At 32.5% G+C, this 20054-nt stretch overlaps 1 protein-coding gene and 1 long non-coding RNA gene across 11 annotated transcripts in view; one reads left to right on the top strand and one right to left on the bottom strand.

Annotated features, from left to right (window-relative positions):
* Positions 1–20054, top strand: part of LOC124949477 (lachesin-like) — a 199337-nt gene that overhangs the window by 65616 nt on the left and 113667 nt on the right. For 8 of the 10 annotated variants that reach the window (XM_047494556.1, XM_047494555.1, XM_047494558.1 and 5 more), the window contains 3 exons: positions 3672–3811; positions 7773–7846; positions 10470–10619. In XM_047494556.1, coding sequence (XP_047350512.1) covers positions 3733–3811; positions 7773–7846; positions 10470–10619 — 303 coding nt within the window. In that variant the 5' untranslated portion in view covers positions 3672–3732. Of the gene's footprint in view, positions 1–3504; positions 3812–7772; positions 7847–10469; positions 10620–20054 lie in introns of those variants that run through there. The other 2 variants (XM_047494564.1, XM_047494563.1) reach the window with 2 other exon arrangements.
* LOC124949479 lies at positions 11639–13464 on the bottom strand. The gene is made up of 3 exons (XR_007101077.1): positions 13344–13464; positions 13099–13172; positions 11639–13015 (listed from the first exon to the last, which is right to left on the bottom strand). It is a non-coding gene; the product is annotated as an uncharacterized LOC124949479 (long non-coding RNA).

Below are 20054 nucleotides of genomic sequence, written 5' to 3' on the forward strand. Positions count from 1 at the left end.
AGAGATGGAGAGAGAGAGAGAGAGAGAGAGAGAGAGAGAGAGAAAGAGAGAGAGAGCTAACATTCGTGTTTTATGGTCGTGAGTTATTACCCTTCTCGTAAGAGAATTTAGAACTTTTCTTTCTCTCTCTCTCTCTCTCTCTCTCTCTCTCTCTCTCTCTCTGTTCCTCTCTCTCTCTCTCTCTGTCATATGTACTTTTTTATTTCTTTTGTTTTGTTTTGTCTTTTTTGTCTTTTTTTTTCTTTTTTTTTCTTTTTTTTTTTTTTTAGTATAAGCTGTTCCTACTCTTCGATAAAGTCGCTAAGCGACGAGGAATCATTCGTTTTATCGTTCGCAATTAAATTTTCTTTTTTCCCTGTTGCAATCATCGTAATCCAATGACCATAAGAATTCGTCGATATCATTTCAAATGAAGAAATAAATTTAGATTAATTTTCAAAATGTCATCTCATATAATCTTTAGAAGAATTCAACGTATAACCTAGAATTTAGAATTGAGAAGGACTTTTTTTTTCTTTTTTGTATAAATCGCATTAAAATATCTTGAAAAAAATTTTTTAATGAGAAACTTCACAATGTACGATAATAAATATGTGTCGTAAGTCTCGTTAAGAAATAATTTCTAGGTCGATTAGATTAATTAAAATGGTTAACTCAAACATGCAATATTATATTGTCGAATTTAATAAGATCGATCAAAACGTTATTCAATTAATCAATCATTTGTCAAGACTCGATACAAATTTCTAATGAAAATTCATAATAGAAGCAGTAAATCAATTAACTAGGCCTAAATTATCTAAGTTTGAATAGCGATCGATTTTCAGAAAAGGGATCGTTTCCGCGATTATGGGTTTGGTCGGTGTTCACTCAATAAGCCCCAGCGAATTCAACGATACGGCCATTATTAGCCGTGGGCTTTCCGGTTAGTAGTTATTAATCGGCGTCGGTTCTATGAACTTGTATGTAAAGCATAGAGTAGAAAGAAATGCATACGAGGAATTAGAGGATTTCCTTATCTTTCTTCGTGATTAAATGAAAAAGGAGCTTTGTCAATTGTATTTTCTCATAGAAATCAATAAATCTACTATTGGTTCATTCTAATGTATTCAGAACGTATCAATTTTGCAAAACGAAACATTACCATCGTCTTTATTCATTCGTGTATTTGCATTTACGTTCGATCGTTTAGAGATTCTTTGACGAAAATTAATACAATTAATCCGATTGTTTGGGAACGTTCAAAAAAGAGAATTAAAACGAATTAAGAGAAAGAAAAGATTGTGAGATAGAAGAAGAAGAAAAAGAAAAAGAAAAGGAAGAAGAATCGAACGAAATTCTATGTCTTTATTTAAAGGAATTGTCTATGAAAATTGTCTGTGGTAAATAAAAGAAAGAGAACGGATTCTGGCCGATTATCATTTTTCGTGATAGGCCAACTGAGATATGTTCAACACCTGTTCATGGCTAGTTCGAAAAATCTGTCAAAGAAATAAATTTATAGCGTCGTAGAGACGTTGTTCATGCCGGTAACAGACATATCCCATCGTTCATTGTTTATTCGTGTGAGCAAATCCTGTTGTCAGGTGGACAGGACTGCTGGGTAATCTCACGTAACGATGTTACATGGTCAGCTTTCTATTATATTTTTTTTTGTTTTGTTTTTGCCTCACCTCTCTTTTCTACCCTATTTTATCTATTTTTTTTTTTTTGCTTTCTTGTCGTTGTTTTTATTGTTGACGTCCATTGTCCGTCGTCGCCGTTGTTGTTGTTCTTGCGATCGTTATCGTAGTTGTTGTTATTGCTGCGTTCGTCGTCGTTGTTGATTTTTATTTTTCATTTTTATTTCCTCTTTTGTTGTTATTGTTGTTGTTGTTGTTGTTGTGTTCCGCTTTTATCTATTTTTCACGTCCAACAGACGCCTCTATTCTTCGTCGAGGAGAACGCAGAGAACGCTCGGTGAGAATGTTGGATGATTCTGAGTGACAACATAAAGCAGAGAAAGAGAAGTGCTTTTGGGTAGAACCACAAACTCGTTACGAAGCACCTGTAGGAGACAGTGGGATTATTCGAAAATTGTTGGGTAAAGGCACTGATGAACAGGAGGGACTTGGAGGTTGTAACAAGTTCTCTTTTCCTCGCTTGTTTCTTTTGGAATTATTTTTGGGTTCTTGTTGAACGAAGAAATAGACAGATAAAGAGAAAGAGAGAGAGAAAAAGAAAGAGATAGAAAGAGAGAGAAAGAGAGAGAAAGAGAGAGAGAGAGAGAGAGAGAGAGAGAGAGAGAGACTATCAAAAAGTTTTAGGTGAAAGATTGGGGCTCGATCGAATAGACGAAAGATTCGTTGGAGCATCTAAACGCTTTTCAGTAAAGTGGGAGAACGATGGGTAGATGTCGTTGTTTTCTTCTACGAACTTCCGTTCAAATCGAATCATCGCAGAATTTCGTGGTAACAATCTTCTATTTGAGTTGATGCGCCCAACTGATTTCATACCGTTCGTCCTTCTTGTTGCCAACCTCATGGGGAAAACTTCATGGTTCATCTGTAAACACGATAAATTTTCCGTTGGTAAAAGAAGATGGATGATTATATTTATTTTCAAATCAATTCTAAGCATAAGTTATTGGGTTTCGATCGGTCTTATAGATTTAGAAAATCATTAGTCAAACTTATCGGAAAATAATTATGAAAATAAGATCGTTTTGCATGAGTATTATGAATATGAAGGAAAAAAGAAAAAAAGAAAGGAATAAAAAAAAAAAAAAAAAAAAAAAAAAAAAAAAGAAACATATGATTAATATAATAGCTGAAAGAATTGATATCATAATAATCATTATATTATTTTATTATTCTATTACAGAAGGAGGAAGAAAGAGAGAAAGAGAGGAGTCTTTCGTTTTTCTTATTACTTTTTTTCCCCACATCGATTTTCTTCAAGACGTACTCGTTTAACTGTTCCTGACAATACCCTTTCGTGTTTCCTACGAAACCTTTCTCCTACGATCGTCTGTCTTCGACAACGCCGAGTTTCTAACTTGGATTTATTATTCTCGGCTCCTTCGTCTAGGAGTCGTCATCGAGAAGTAGTTTTAAAGTGCAAGAGAACGTTTTGTCGATCCTTTTTCTCTCTTTTCTTCCCTCCTCTCTTCCTCTTTCTCTCTCTCTCTCTCTCTCTCTCTTTCTCTCTCTCTATCTCTATCTCTCTCTATCTCGAGCGATGCTTGTTAATCCTCCGAAAAAAGGAGCAGGTTGACTTTTTCTAGGACATTCGTCGAGAGCACATCACATTGATCTCTGCTCAATGAGACTCTCTCTCTATCTATCCATTTATCTGTATATAGATAATCTACCTATCTCTCTCTCTCTCTCTCTCTCTCTCTCTCTCTCTCTCTCTTTCTTTCTTTCTCATATTCCCTTCCTATATATTCGTGAATTCGGTTAAATCGAACATAGGCACATATACACATACACGCTCAGAGAACTTATGGTAATATTTGAGTATTACCACGGGGAATCGATGCTATATTCTATATTACTGTTTGATGTTTTATTATCTGAATATTAATTAATGATTCTCATGAATTGATTTACAAAAAAAAAAGAAAAAAAAAAAGAAAATAAGTTAGAAAAAAAGTTTTAATAATTGAAATTTTCCTATATTGATTACAGAAGCAGGAAAGCGGAACGTGTTGCAACTTTGGGACTAGAAATGAGTTGAGGATTGGCTACGATGTTGAGTCGTTTGTCGGCCGTGGTGGCCTCCATTTTGGTTCACCAGGTACACTTTCTGTGCACCGCAAACTCTCAAGGTAAGCGATATCATAGCTTTTTCTATTAGATTAGAAATTTTACGATAGTAAATATTTTTTTGAACATATTTTCTACTATTGTAATATAACAAATAACATGCGTGTATATGCGCCTATAAATTGTGAACATACAGAAGAGAGAGAGAGAGAGAGAGAGAGAGAGAGAGAGAGAAAGCTTCATATTTTATGGTACGATTCTTTCCTAGGGAATTTCAATGCCACGAGAAGAGTAATATGTTACACGTTGGTTAAGAAATCGCGTTACGTTCAAATTCTTTTTGGAAAGGGGAAAAAGAAAATAAAAAAATTTTTTTTAATTAAAAAAAAAAAATAAATAAATAAAATGAAAAGATAAAATAAAAAAAATGAAAAGAGAAATAAAAAATATCTCATTGTGCGGTCACGAAAGATCCCGAAAAGGCAAGATTATAGGTGCTGAATAACGAGTCACAGATACTGAATGCCCCTGGCTCGACGCTCAGACATTGTCCTATAATTTTCCAATTAAGGCATTGGATTCCCATAAATTCTAGGACCTTCGACAGAATCCATAAATTCGACGTCGAGCGACAAGCCGTGTGCGCTGGTCCAATCGTACTTTTAGACTCCAGACGGCCCTTACATTACGAAGTGGAACGATGAAATCGAAGCTAGAGAGAGAGAGAGAGAGAGAGAGAGAGAGAGAGAAAGGAAGAAGGAAGAAGGTGGACGATGAATATCGATTAATGGCCAACGACGATCCTTTCGAGACGACGTAAAATTCTATTCTCCCTCTTTCGAAAGTAGAGAAATAATACCGACCACGTTGAGACAAATATCCAATTCTCTTGAGAAAAACATTCGATCGATTGGTTCCGCTGTTGAAAGAAAAGAGTCGATTCAGCCATTAACACCTTTTTATCGTTCAAATTTTTCGATCTCTTTCGTATTTTTCGAAACATTTGATTTTTCTTTATAAATCTATAATAAATATGAATATTGGTTTTCAATTGAATTTCTTAATTTAATAAATTTATCTAAATATTATAATGTTATCATATTCGCGAAAACAGAAATATATATATATATATATATATATATATATATATATATATATATATATATATATACAAGAAGAAAATTAAATAGAGGAAAAATTTTCTAATAATAGTATATGTATGTTATAGAAAGATAAATATAGCGTTTAATGCTATATAGCATGGTTAAGCCTAGTCAGAAACGTTGACACCTTTCGAAACTTAATCTCTCGTAGACGTTTCAGGAGACGTATTTCGAAATCCTGACCAGAGAGGAGAGTAACCGGATTTATTCTTCCATTGAGATTATGTGCTTCGTCTTTCCAACGGATATTAGAAGTCCGTTCGTATCGTGTACTTTTCTTGGATAGTTCCTCCTCCCTTTGCTATCGGAAGAAAATTCTGCTCGCGAGATTGGTCCTGCCAGAAAGGACGTCGGTTCTTCTCACTCGAGCTGATAAATTTCTCGAGGATTATCCCGTCGTTCTTCGGAAAATACCGGGACTCCGAAATGACTTCGAAATAGTGAAAAAGAGAGTAAGAGAGAATAAGAGAGAAAGAGAAAGAGAGAGAGAGAGAGAGAGAGAGAGAGAGATAAAGATATAGATAGATAAAAAAAAGGAACGCATTTGGAACAAAATCGTCGATCGTCTTAGATTCAAAGAAAATAATTTTGATGCTAGTCGTAGCTCTAAAAGAAGATTCTCAAACAAGCTGATAGCGATCATCAGTTCAGAAATGAGAAAGGAGTAAGGTATTCGCGGGAACCGCGAGTCATCAAATTTGATCGAGAGATATTGAACTCCTTTCTTTCTTCTTTCTTTCTCTCTCTCTCTCTTTCTCTCTTTGTGTGTGTGTGTGTATACATATGTGTTCTTCGAATTCTCTAGCTTTTTCTTCTTTTCTTTTTTTCTCCTCTTTTTTCCTTTTATTTTCTCTATCCACTCTCTGTCTCACCTAAACCGTCCAAAGATTCTGACTTTATATGGGAAATGAGATTGCTCTCTCTCTCTTTCTTTCTTTCTCTCTTTCTTTTTCTTTTTTTTTTTTTTTTTTTTACTTTCTTTCTTTCTTTCTTACAGTCTTGATTTCGACTCAAAGAATCTCTCGCGAAAAAGTGACTTTATTACTTCTTCTTGGACTATCTACTATTCTTTTTTCACTATGTGTGCCAAGGCATGTAAAATGTATTAAACGTTGATAAGTATGCAAGTAGATCGTATTAAAAGTAAAAAAGTAAAAAAGTAAAAAAGGATTTTTTATTTCTTTTTTTATTTTGTTCTTTTTTCCTTTCTTTCTTTCTTTCTTTCTTTCTTCCTTCCTTCCTTCCTTCCTTCCTTTCTTCTCTTTTTTTTGCCGACAAAGTACGTATTATTATATTGATTTTCAATCTTTATCTGATACGTATATACATTTTAATTGATAATAAAAATTAATATACGAAAAGTATTACTTACAATTAAATTTATTACGTTCTTATTTTATTTATTATCGTATTTGTATTTATTTATATTTTCTGTTCAAATTAATCTTGACTTGATAATAATTATAAATAAAGCTGGAAGAAATTTGATAATACGATTGGGAATTATAATAATTATTCAATAATGCCAATATTATTTGTAATACATTTCTACGAGAGTATCGCGTACGAAAGAGAAAAGAGGAAAAGAGAAAACAAAAAAGAAAAGGAAAGAAAAAAAAAAAGAGAAGAAAACAAAGAAAAAGAAGAAGAAGAAAACAAAAATAAAAAATAAAGAAGAAAAAAGACAAAACGAAAAGAGATATCGGTCTCGTTAGTAGAAAATCAATTCTTATCTCGTTCCGTTATTATACGTAATTAATAGAACTATGTATTCATCGTGTGTGCGTTGCCATGTGAACATATGTACGACGTGTACAAGAATCGGTGCTCGGAATGATAGTGGATGATACGTGTCCTCGAGGTCTTTATGGGTGAGAGTGAGATGCGAAAAGCTTTCGATTGCGAAACACGTGAAGGGAATCGAATTAACAAGGTTACCACGTTCGCCATTTAAACTGGATGTTGCCTAAAGGGGATTGTAAAACATAACAAAGCGTTTAGTCTTAAGATCGATTCATTAGTTACTATTTTTATCTCGCTTTTAATCGTACACTTTTAATTTCGATCAAATTAAATCAATTTCGAGAATAAAGAAAATTTTTTTTCTAAATTACATTTCAAGTTATTTTTATTATATTTACGATTGAAGGTATACATACATACATATATATATATATATTATAGATTATAACAGAATGGCAAAGTTTCTTTTTTCTTATTCTTAAATTTTTATCAAAATTTATGTATTAAGTATAGTTGCAATTGTGCTAATCGATCGGTTATACTGTTGGTAATACCATTGTCGATAATACTGTTTGAAAAAGAATCCGTATAATAGAATAGATGAAATCGATGTAATCAACTCTCGAGTTTGTTCCCTTCATATTTTATGATATATTCTAAATATCGTATTTTAATAGTATGTACGTAATTATTTTGTTTGTCCTCTTTCATTAGGTAAGTTTTAATTTTTTTTTTTTCCTACAAAGTTACGACATGCGAGTTTATAAATTGAAGGGGAGTACTATTTATCTTTTTTTTTTTTTTTTTTTTTTTCGTTTATTTAATTTAATTTCGTGTAGAAAATTTAAAATCGTGTAGAAGAAAGAGAAAAGAAAAATTGAAATCTAATTGAATCGATGATGATAAATAACGAGAGGCAAATAAAGAGAGAGAGGGAGGGAAATAGGAATAGAAAGACAAAATGAAAAAAAGAAAGATAAATAAAAGGAAATCCTTTTTTGATGAAACAAAATTTAGTTTATGATAGATTCTCGTCCTTTTATATCCATGTATGCATGTATTGATGTATATATGTGTGCCATTAAGAAGTATACAAAGTCATTTTAAACGATTGCAGGCGTGAAGCCAGTTCCCGGGCTGGAAAACCTGCCGAGGTCGTTCTGGCGTGAGCTCAGTTCACCCTTTACTGAGGTAAGTTTCGCGCACGGTTAAACTCGAAACGTGAAGTTGCCTTTCGGAATCGGGATGCCGATCTAAATTCGTTCCTCTCGTTTTCGACCTTTCAAAGAGCAACGTTTCTATACGCGTCTGTGGTTTTCGAAGGAGCGTTGACGTCATTTTGGTATGCATTTCATTCGCCGTTTTGTGCGAGGATCACTATTTCGAGTATCCATTTTGCGTAGATGCATATCTACATACCTATTTATGGATGTATATATATATATATATGTATGGATGTATATATGTATATATGGATGTATGTATGCGTATATATACGCTTAACAGCCATTACATATCATATTAAAATTATTTTATCTTATTATGTCACCTTCTTTTTTCTTTGTTCCCAATTAACTCTTAAAAGTTATTAAATAATGGAAAAAAGTGTCTCCGTTTATTGTTTCATCGAAAAAAAAAAAAAAAAAAAAAAAAAAGAAAAAAAAATTATGACTTTTTTCTTTCTTCTTTTTTCTTTTCTTCTTTTTACGCATTTTAGAAGAAAATTAAATTATTTAATTAAAGGCTTATTGGTGTTCTTTGATAATGGATATTCGTATATGAATATTATAGGAAATTGATTTTTACTGTAATTGGAAATAATAACGAAACAGATTGTAAGGACAAATATAAATTGATATCATTCAGATGTTCCTTACGTTTTTAGGTGATAAAATTTTATTTATTGACGATTAATCTTTAAAATTTCATTAACGAACGTTAACAAAAGGAATAATAATTTTTTAATTGCTCGAACTCGCTTAATCAGAATTTTTAATATTTATATATCTTTCTTTTTATTACTTTTGACAATCGACGAACAAATTGATCCAGTTTTCCTTTATGTTGTTTACAAATTCATTGGAATAGAATTTTATTTTTTTTTGTATTTGTTTTTCTACCGACTCGTAAGACTTGTGATAGTCGTCATAGATGAAAAGAAAAAACTTGATTCAATTTGTACATCTTTTCGAATTGATTAAACTCGATTTTAATCTTCGTTCGTAAAACAACGTAACGTGTACTTTGTTATTTTCGATGTTTTTGAAGATCCTTTTTTTCTCTTTTTTTTTTCTCTCTTTTTTTTTTTTTGCTACGACATCACGTAGACGTGACCGCGATGGGTTTTAGTATGACCCAACCCCAGTCCCCTCTAACCCACCTCCCACGACCCCTTTTCTACCCGTTCACCTCGTTTTTCTCCATCACACTTTTACATTCTCAAGTGTCGTAAAGTTTTTCTCTCCTGCCGATACACTCTATCTTTTGCTTCGTCGTTACCGCGACCAAAGAGAAACGCGAGAGCGCTATCAAATAACTATCTCGCGTGAAAATCTTTGCACCCAGCCAACTCTCATCTTGCATATTTTTTATCTTCTTCCTCTTCTTCTTCTTCTTCTTCTTTTTTTTCTTCTTCTTCTTTTTCTTCATCTGCTTCTTTAGTTTTTTTCTTCTTTTCTTCTTTCTTTCTTTTTTTTTTTTTTTTACCCATCTCCCAATAGTCTCTTCATTGTCTAGTTTTCTTTTTTTTCTTCTAATGTAAAATTTTTATCATATTTTTGTTCTATTTCTCTTTTCTTCTATCTTTCTTTTTCTTCTTCTTCTTTGTTTTTCTTAATTTTTAATCCTTTTTAAAATAATCACTTATGAATCGTTGGAAGGATCACATTTACCGGCGCATACTATTTTCCATATGCTATTCTAATGCTCAAGCTTTTACACGTCCGATCTAATAAAAGAGAATTTGAAATTCGTTCGGTTGATTTGCCGATAATACAATTCAAATAATAAGATAAATGTATTGATAAATTTGCCGTACTTTCACGAATTTATTGGAAAATTATTGCGAACGTAATCTCGCGAGAGTTGAAAGGTCACCGACCTGAAATTCATTCGTACGATCGTGTAACCACAGCTGTCGGTCGATTCACGAATATCGAGCACGGTGAATTCAAAATGCGTGGTCGACTTGCAACTGTAAAGATCGTTTTACGGATCGTTTCTTTTTCTCTTATATTTAACATTTCCTTAGTACGATTGTTTCAGATTTCAAATGGTTGAAAATATAGCGAGATGAAAATTGAAAAGCGAAATTCGAAATCATAAATGCGAACTCGAAAAAGCAAAAGCTTCCGTTATCACGATGGCTTCGATGAAACAAAAAAGAAAGAAAGAAAAAAAAAAACGATTGCTTATCGAACAGCTATTATGCAAACGTGTTCGATGTAAATGACTGGGTGAAGTGAGAGCATCTTTTTTTCCCTTTGTTTTTGGACATTTTCTCTGCGAGCGTGAACGTAAACAGAGGAAACCCGGGGATAGTTTTTAAAGAGCTGACATCACGAGTGATTCATTTTATTGACCTCGTTTAAAAGAGAGAAAGAGAAAATCAGGTCGGTCATTCTATCGTAATTGTATGTTTAAAACGAAGGAAACAGAGTGGAAATATTAAAGGAACGTTGTTCGATATAAATATTTATTTAAAATATAAATTATACAATTAGAAAACGTATATGAAATACCTTGTACATTTGTATATGTTTTATTAATGTGTCAACGTGTTTGTGTGAGTAATTGCATTCGATTTAATTTCCAGGTGTACGAAGTGGACAATTTTGCCACTGAAATCGGTGCAACGCCCGAGCCAAGGCCGTTTTTCGAAGATCCTGAGAGCAACATTACAGTGCAATTAGGAACTCAAGTACACATGCACTGTAGAGTGCAGAATTTGCAAAAGAATTTAAAGGTAAGCGTGATATGATTTTTCTTCATTTATTGATTCATTCATTCATTCATTTATTTATTTTTATTTTTATTTTTATTTTTATTTTTATTTTTATTTTTATTATTTTTTTTTTTTCATTGATAACAATTTATAGACCGTTTAAGTACTTTTGTATTGGTCATCGAAAAAATAAAAAGGAAAAAAAGTGAGCGAATAATATAAACGTAGAATTTAGAGAAAGAGAGGTGGAGGGGGGGGGGAGAGAGAGAGAAAGAGAGAGAATCATAACTCTTTGAAGTTATTTCGAACATTTATTTTAAATGAAAACCACCGATGGTTCGTATAATATTTGATTAAAATAATTTTTAAACGACCGGGTATTTTACCTCGAAATATTGTTTTCAAAAATGTTGAACGCTTGCTACATTCATATTCATTTAAATTAATTTAAAATAATTTTGTTGTTGTAAAATTTTTTATGTTCGGGCTTTCATTTAGAAAATGAAAACTTTGAATAATTATTAAAATAGAAGGGACATTGAAATAAGAGTGTTAATCCATTCAAAGTTTTCAATTTATAATTAACATTTAATTTTGTAAAATTACGAATGTTGTTTAATTTAATTTACTTCATTCCCCTCATTACATTTTGTCATATTTATTTATTTTAAAAGCGTTCATCTTCTTTTCTGCCATCCTTTCAAGGCCTTATTGGCTTCTCAACACCCAACACTGTAATCTTATGTCCCTTATCTCTCTTTCAACGTCAACGTGAGCGCGAGCACATAACTTCCCGAATTCTCCCAAAGTAAATTCCAGTAAATCCTGGTTGAAAATATTTCCCATGTTAATTCCGTGGTTTCAACGTATTATCATAGCAAACATGTATGTATTATTTTCTCATTTTTCTTTCTCATAGTAAACCAAATTTTTATATTTATCCGAAAGTGCTGCTTCAAATTTTAAACAAATTTTTTCGATTAATTTGAAAATTTTACTCTGCCGTATTTATATATATATATATATTTTAATAGTAATATAAATGACATATTTATGAATTATTTATCGAATATTGATTTCCTTTATTATATTTCTTTCCTTTTCTTTTCTTTTTTTTTTTTTTCGTACAATCAAGGAGATTCGCGAGATTTTGTAAAGAAATAAAATGTATTCGATACTTCTTGTTTGTTTATTTGTCAATAATCGTATATTTTATGAAATACGAAGTTTAAAAATTGAATTATATTAAAAAATTAATATCTACATGGATAATATTGCAAAATGCGAGATGGAGATCTCAATTTTTTTATACAATATTGTAAAGTTCTAGAATATCATTACAGAGGTACATAATCATTTATATTTTTCCGAAGACTATAAGATATACAGATAGGAAAATATTGTTTGGTATACAGAATTTGTAGAGAGAAATGCGTCCCAGGAAATGTCGAACATCATTTCGTACGTTATGAAAATGTAATCGTATACGTTATATATATATATATATATATATATATATATATATAAATATACGTGTGTACACTGCATTTATCTTATAGTTATGTCCATAAATCGTTGTCAGCATTTACTAATCCACGGGAAGCTTGCCACGCTTTCGAAGCTGTCTACGAGCGACGAACGTGAAACGTTTTGCTCGTTCGCCGTAGTGGTCCTCGGAATTCAATCTTTCTAAGTGGGACAACGGTAAATCGACCAAACAAGTTGTTCCGTACGGTTAGACGAGAGATAGAGAGAGATAGATAGAACGATAGAGAAAGAGAGAGAGAGAGAGAGAGAGAGGGAAGAGAGAGAGAGAGAGAGAGAGAGAGAGAGAGAGAGTGAGTATAACGCCTGCATTCGCTGGAGTGTTTTCAACGGCATCGACATACTCTTCTTTCGCTTTTAAAATGATCATCGTCGAGTGACTTTGGATTTTTCGAAGAGCCGAAGCCATAGCTAGCCTCTTGTTGTTCGCGTGAAATCTATGAAAGTCATTTTTCCATGTGTACCGCACGTCACGTTCGTTTTTTCTTTTTCTTTTTCTATTTTTTTTTTTTTTTTTTTTTTGTATTTTTTTGTATTTTTTTTTTTTTTTTTTTTTTTTTTTTTTTTTTTTTTTTTATTTTGTTATGATAGATATTTCTCATAATATGTTCGACGTAATGTTTCGGACATGATTCATGCAGCAACGTAATCCTTGAGAAATGTTAATTTTCTTTCTCTCTCTCTCTCTCTCTCTCTCTCTCTCTCTCTCTCTTTCTTTTTATGTTTGAGCAAGAGAACGTAATTGAGATAATATAAAATCCGTTTTCTACGATAAATCCAATTTTCGAAGGCTCGCGCGTGTCCTCTTCCGAGTCAGTTCAAGGAAAATCTCCAGCACCACATGGACGACGAGGAGGTTACTTGAAAGTTTCCTACGAATTTCCAAGTTCGTTAACTCTAACAAAGCGAGCGTTTGTAACGTTGCTGCGATCAATAATGTTAATAAGAAGATAACTTTAACTAGTTCCATGCTGGAAGGAGGACCAAGCAGGAGCTTGTTGTTGTTCCAGGCGTTTTGTTCCCTGCCAACTACGAAAGAGAGTTTCCAACACGTAAATACACGTGCAGGTAATACGTTATAACACTGTGGAAACTCGATCGTGTTTTAAGGAAGAAAGATCGAAACTCGACGTTGTCTTATTATCGATACTAACAATGAATCTTCGAATAGTCACATCAGTTTAGGGTTGATATACTTACGCATACGATTCCTCGTTAGAAGATGGTGAAACTTTTTGGTCTCGTTGTAACCATGCTTTTTGCCACTAAGAAAGAAACTTTTTAACTCGATCAATCTTATTCCTTGCTTTTTCTTTCTCTCTGCTCTACCTTTCTCTTTCTATTTCTCCCTCTCTTTTCCTTTTTTATTCCCTCTCTCTCTCTCTCTCTCTCTCTCTCTCTCTCTCTCTCTCTCTCTCTCTCTGTTTGTCTCTCTTTCTCTTTCTCTCTCCCAAACTTCTCTTCCATGGTTCTGCAATCAGTTTAACGAGTAAGCCGCGACGACGCTAATTGTGAACGAAGAGAAACGGCCTCGAATTATTTCCGTACATACACGCGAGTCGAGTTTGTTTATCCTGCAACTAAGTTATATTCTCTGTTTCGTATATAGCAAGATGTAATAATAAATCAAATTTCCATTTATCAGATTAATTTTTCCACTTTCATATTGACATTTTTTTCTTATATATTATACAATTATTATTAATATCATTTATTGTATTTCATGATATTCGAGGCAACCAATAAAAAAAGGAAATTTTTCTCTTTACAATAGTCTTCGTTTCACGTTTTTGTGACACTTCGTTCAGAAGATATACCCTTTTGAAATATTTCCATTTATAATTCATAATACACCTCTACGTAGTACTACGATGGTAAAAAGTATTTACATTATCCAGCTGATCGGTGGCGTAAATTCCAGGAATTTATTATATAGGTCACTGTATCAATGCATTAATGAATTTATATAGGTCACTGTATCAATGCATTAATGAATTTATATAGGTCACTGTATTAATGCATTAATGAATTTATATAGGTCAATGATTCAATGAATCTATCTTTTATTTATATGAGTATATCTCGTGAATTACTACTAGTAGTAGAAATTTCAAACGAATATCAATTTAATTGGCAAACTTTTTTCTATTTTTTTTTTTTCGCGATATTCATATTTTTGCAACAATTTGTTATAAATAATTTGTTGTTATAAATAATAGTAACAAATTTTTCATTTTTTCGAAAATAACTTGTTAAGCATTAAAAATATTGTTTTGTTGCATAATTAATCTGTTGAAACAATTTGTTCTAAACAAATTTGTCATAATTTGTTATAAACAATTTTTCATATTTTCGAAAGTTAGTTATAGAATCTTCAAAATATTGTTTTTTTTTTTTCGTTTAACCAATTTATTTAACAATTTATTATAAAAAATTTTTATACACTATTTGTTATAAACAATTTTTCGTATTTCGAAGTAAGATAAATTGTTTTTTCTTCTAACCAATTTGTTCTAACAAATTGATTATAAATAATTTTATATAAAAAAATTTTTATATCTTTGGAAATATATTATAATCTTAGAAAAAATGCTTTTTCTTTTTTTTTTTTTCAATTTGTTCGACAATTCATTATAAACAATTTTTAAAAATAATTTGTTAAAAAAAATTTTTCATAATTACTTCATAAATGATATATTCAAAAATAATTTATAAATTCTTAGAAGATTTGTTCTTAGAATCTTCTTAGAAAGATTGTTTTTTTCTTCCAATCAATTCGTTTATCAATTTATTTCAAAAAATTTTTACGAACAATTTCTTCCAAAAACATTCCAACATTTCACACGTTTATACACCATATACAATAGCTAGATGTTTCTTCCCATGAACATATTGCTGATGCAGAATATTCGGTTAGAGCGTTTTTTGAAGGACATAAATAGCACCTTGAGAAGCCTACGAATGGTATAGAAACGTTCCTAACCGGGGCGTGTAACACAAGGACGTTCTTTTGAGAGTGTGAGTAAGTGAGAGAAAGAGAGAAAGAAAAGAGAGAGAGAGAGAGAGAGAGAGAGAGAGAGAGAGAGAGCAACACTACGAACCGGTTGGCTCGAGGGCTCTTAAAAGAAAAGATACGAGCGTAAGGCTACAGTAAAAAAGGAGAAAGAGAGAAAGAGAGCGAGAGGGTGAAGAAGGAGTAGAGAAGAGAGGTTGGAAAGCGCGTCATCGCACCCCGCTTAAAGAGGGATTCGGTATCTGTGTTTGTCGGCGGATTAATTTAAGCTCAGGGCCACTTTTACGTAGAACCCATCTTCAGAGTTCTCCTCGTTTTATTTCCTGACGGGAGGACGTCGTCGCTTTCAGATTTGTCATATTCTACTTTTTCTTTTTTTTTTTCTTTTTTTTTTGTTTCTCTCTCTCTCTCTCTCTCTCTGTCTTTTTGTCTCTTTCTTTTTTTGTGTAACAAAAGATTTTGTCTTTTATCAAGAAACAAAGAGAGAGCAGGGGGAGAAAGAGAGAGAGAGTGAGAGAGAGAGAGAGAGAGAGAGAGAGAGAGAGAGAGAGAAAAAGCAAGAAAAAGTAGAGAACAGAGAATGTCATTCTTAAAGAAACCTATGATAGAAAGGATATTCCTTGAGCTAGAGAAAGAGAGAGAGAGAGAGAGAGAGAGAGAGAGAGAGAGAGTATTTTATTTCTTTTCTTCTCAGAAATTTTACATTTACACTGAATTGCTCTGGAAACAGCTTCTTATTATTATACGTCGCGCGTTCTTTGAACGAACAAATCGAAATGAACTTATCGGCCGGTGTATTTGCTTCCTGTTTGACAGTAATTTCACTATCTTCAAGTCGTGAATCATCTGATGCTTTAAAGATCATACAGAGAGAGAGAGAGAGAGAGAGAGAGAAAGAAATGGAACACATTTTGAGTACGATTTAACAGGTCGTCGAGTATTTTCGTGGCCCGTGGGATATTTAAAACGTTCGCGTGATTTTTTGTGACGTTGTTTTTTCTCCTTTTTTTTTTTTTTTCCTTTTTTTCCCTTTTATTTTCTTTTTCCTACTGCGGTTTAAATACGAAGGTAGGTATAGAGAAAAGGTTTCTTTTTCCTTTTTCTCTCTCTCTCTCTCTCTCTCTCTCTGTCTTTTCTTCTTTTTTTCTTTACACCTTGTTCGATTCAACGCCGTTCAATTGATTCCCATTTTTATTTATATTGTTTAATTCGTTGCAAGCCGAGATATTAGACGAGATGCGGTGAGAAAATTTGAAAATTTTTAATAGTCGAAGCTGACGTTCAACCGTTATTCGAGTTTAATCATAGTTGAGCGATTTGCCAACGGCAATATATATTCTCGCTTATCATCGAAGCCGATAATGTAAAAATGGAGGCGGAAAGTCCGGTACTTCGTATCAGTAAATTGTAATTATCTCAAGATCGTTCTAACTTATATAACGCTTCAGAGGATTTTCATAAAGAAAACGATAGAGAGAGAGAGAGAGAGAGAAAGAGAGAGAGAGAGAAAGAGAGAGAGAGAGAGAGAGAATGACGTAAAAGTTTCCTTTAAGCCCGACAAAGTCGATCTTCGTGTTATTCCAGTCCATCATCCTTCCGATAGGTTCTTTTTCTATTTTTTATTTTTTATCTTTTTTCTTTCTTTTTTTCTCTTCTTCTTTTTTCTTTTTATCAACTTTCTTGTAAGTTAGATGACGTGTCAGTTTCAAAAAGAAATTATCGCATACTTCTTGATAATATTTAAACTTCTCAACTCATACCACTCCATTTTTAAACATATTAACATTCTTCGAAAACTTTCAATTATGGACAAATATTTGTTACTTCATTTTTTCTTTCTCTCACTCTCTCTCTCTCTCTCTCTATTTCTCTAATGGCGTTAATTAAAATATTATAGTGTGCATTTATACAGGAGAAAAAAAAAGAAAGCAAACAGGAACAGATAAGGTAATATCCGTTCGTTGTAAAAGTCGTTTCTTTTGTAAAAAAAAAAAAAAAAAAAAAAAAAAAGAAAAAGAAAAAATAGCCTGGCCAAGTGTTTCTGAAAACACTCTCGACATATTTAAGTACCGGAAATTATAGCGAGGGAAATTTTATTGTCGATGTTGAGAGAAAAGTAAGATTGGCAGACGTTAGACGGCGTGAACTATTACATTTGATCTGACAGTCAAATTAGGTTCTATGAACGATCAAAGTTTAGATCGATCGAAGCTATTTATAATTTCTAGTATTCGAACTGAGACCCCTTCCTTTCTCTCTCTCTCTCTCTCTCTCTCATTTTTTCAAATTTCACGTGACTTTGTATATTTTCGAAATACAAACTTTAATTCTACATACCAATAATTTCTTCTTCTATCTTTTTCATACGCTCGCACACTATAATACAAATACACGTAATATGTATGTCTATCTTTCTTCATTCTTTTCCTCTCTCTCTCTCTCTCTCTCTCTCTCTCTCTCTCTCTCTCTTTCTCTCTCGTAACGTAACGTTCACCGAATAGTTCAGATAGCGATTCATATCAAGAGTCGCGTTTCTCGTTTGTACAGTCTGGCCGAATTATTAAGTTATGATATACCATATACTGGTGGATGGAGGTAACTATCTGTGAGGAGACGCACAGACTTTGCGCCGTAAAATCGCGGCCGCGAGTGCCTGATGCATATGCAAACGTATACCGGTACGGCCTCTGTGCCGGCTGATTCGAGCCACGGCAACTATCAGAAAGGATATTCCGTACGGTCGCTGAATATATGTATGTACATATACCTATATACTTTTGGGAAATGTGATTCCATGAGAGACGAATTTTCGTAGTACGTAGGTAACATTGCTTCTGTAATAAAGATTACAGAAGCAATGTTAAGTTTTATTTTTTTCTTTTCTTTTCTTCCTTTCTTCTGTTTCTTTATTTTCTTTTTTCTTTTCTTTCTTTTTCTTTCTCTCTTTTTTTCTTTTCTTTTGCTTTTTTTTTTTTTGTTTTTAAATAATAACAAGCATCGACACTTATTTAATAATAAGTTTTAATTAAAAGGTACTTTATCATATAAGAGTATTAAAGAAAATTAAATTAATCTTTTAAAAAGTTATATCAATCGAATTATTAAATTTACAAAATTTATTACAAAAATTTAGGAAGGGAATATAACGTAATAGAGGGGAAAAAAAATTAATAAATATCGTATATCCAATAATTATTAAACAATATCATATCAATAAAAAATATTCATTATTAATATAGGTTTATTATTAATTCAGGTTCGTAAATAAATATTATATAATCGTGCCTAAGGTGTCAAATTTAGTAATACTTCGATGATTCGAAATAACGACAATGTTTCTATGATAGTTTTGATTGTTATTACGATTTAAATGTTTGAAAGATGTAATCGATCTAAGTTATGATCATTTTTAAAAATCGTTTACCATAACAAGTATATTTCGTAACTTCTTAAAGGAACAATCTTAAAGCTTCGATCTTAATAAGGTAATAGAATTTTTCTTAGATCCGTAATATATTACCTTCTTCGTACTTACAAAGTTAATACCGTGGAATTGGCAAGAACGTCATGGAGGTAGGATTTAAGCGTTTCAACAGAGCGAGAGAAGAGAGAAAGAGAAAGAGAGAGACATTCGTTAACTCGAAGCTTTCCTTCTTTGGATTCTTTCCCTGGTGAAAGAGCCATTTCCATTTTTTATTTGAGGAATAAGTAGAAGAAAAGAAATGAACTTCCTGTTTGTTATCAGACATTCTCTCACGAAAAAACTTGAATTCTTCGAGCCAATACCCACTCTACTTTTTCTTTCTCACTTTACTTTTTTCGTCCTAGCATACGCTTGAATTCTTTTCGATTAATTGTTTTCCGCCTCTATAGTTTCAACCGGTTTTATCCATTATCGTATAATTTCCTCTCACCTATTCTTATTCGCGATATCGCCAGTATCACTGTCACCAGTACAGTAACGGTCGCGATTATACAACCACAAAGACAACCGACCATTGGCATATCGTAGCCATCCACGTCTCTCTGAAGTAAACTTTACCTGTAGTTCGTCAATAAGATCGAAGAGCTAATTAAAGTTTTCCGAAGAGGTAGTTCCAGGGTATCGACCGATCTACGAGGGAAAACAGGTCATCGTGGCTTAAATTTTCTCGAAGTACCTCGAAGATAGATGTAGATTTTAACACCACCATACCAACCACTCCTTCTTCCCTTTCAACCAATCGCCCTTTAAAATTTTCACTTTATTGTTTCGAATGGTCGTTGTCGTGTTCGTTCGTTCATTGTACGAATATATCTCGAATATCTTGATTTATTTCTGACTAAAATTAAACACTGTCGATTTTCTATAAAATTGTTCTATAAGAAAATCGATAGAAAAAAGAAAGTAATAATATTGGAATCAGAATCATTACAAAGGGTATGTCAGATTACGATCTAGATACATACTAATCGCTATATATTTTATATTTTAAATTCAAGTGTCCTTTCGCTTTGTTTGAAAGGAAAAAAAATTCGATTTTATTCTTTAGTTGAGCAGAATGCAATTCGTTGAAATCGAAGGGACGAATAGAATGAAGGTTCTCTCTTTTTTTCCCTTTTTTCTTTTTTCTTTATTTTCTTTTTCTTTTTTTTTTTTTTCCCCCTTTCACAAAGAGCCAAGCAAAGAGAAAAATACACGTTCGATCTTCGGTTCGATAGATCCTCGCGAGGATTGAGCTTTATCGTTCTAGAATGGAATTCGTCTTCAGAATCTATAGAAATCTTGAAGAAAGAGAGAAAAGATGTGTCAATCACGTGCATCAAATCGTTGATCTAAAGAGGATTGCGATTTATCACGAGTGTTAGCAGCAACGAACAAACATTATTAGGCAGGATGATATCGTTTGATATAAGTC

This window comes from Vespa velutina, chromosome 5 (assembly GCF_912470025.1).
Source record: "Vespa velutina chromosome 5, iVesVel2.1, whole genome shotgun sequence".
In the NCBI taxonomy this organism is placed as follows: Eukaryota; Metazoa; Arthropoda; class Insecta; order Hymenoptera; family Vespidae; genus Vespa; species Vespa velutina.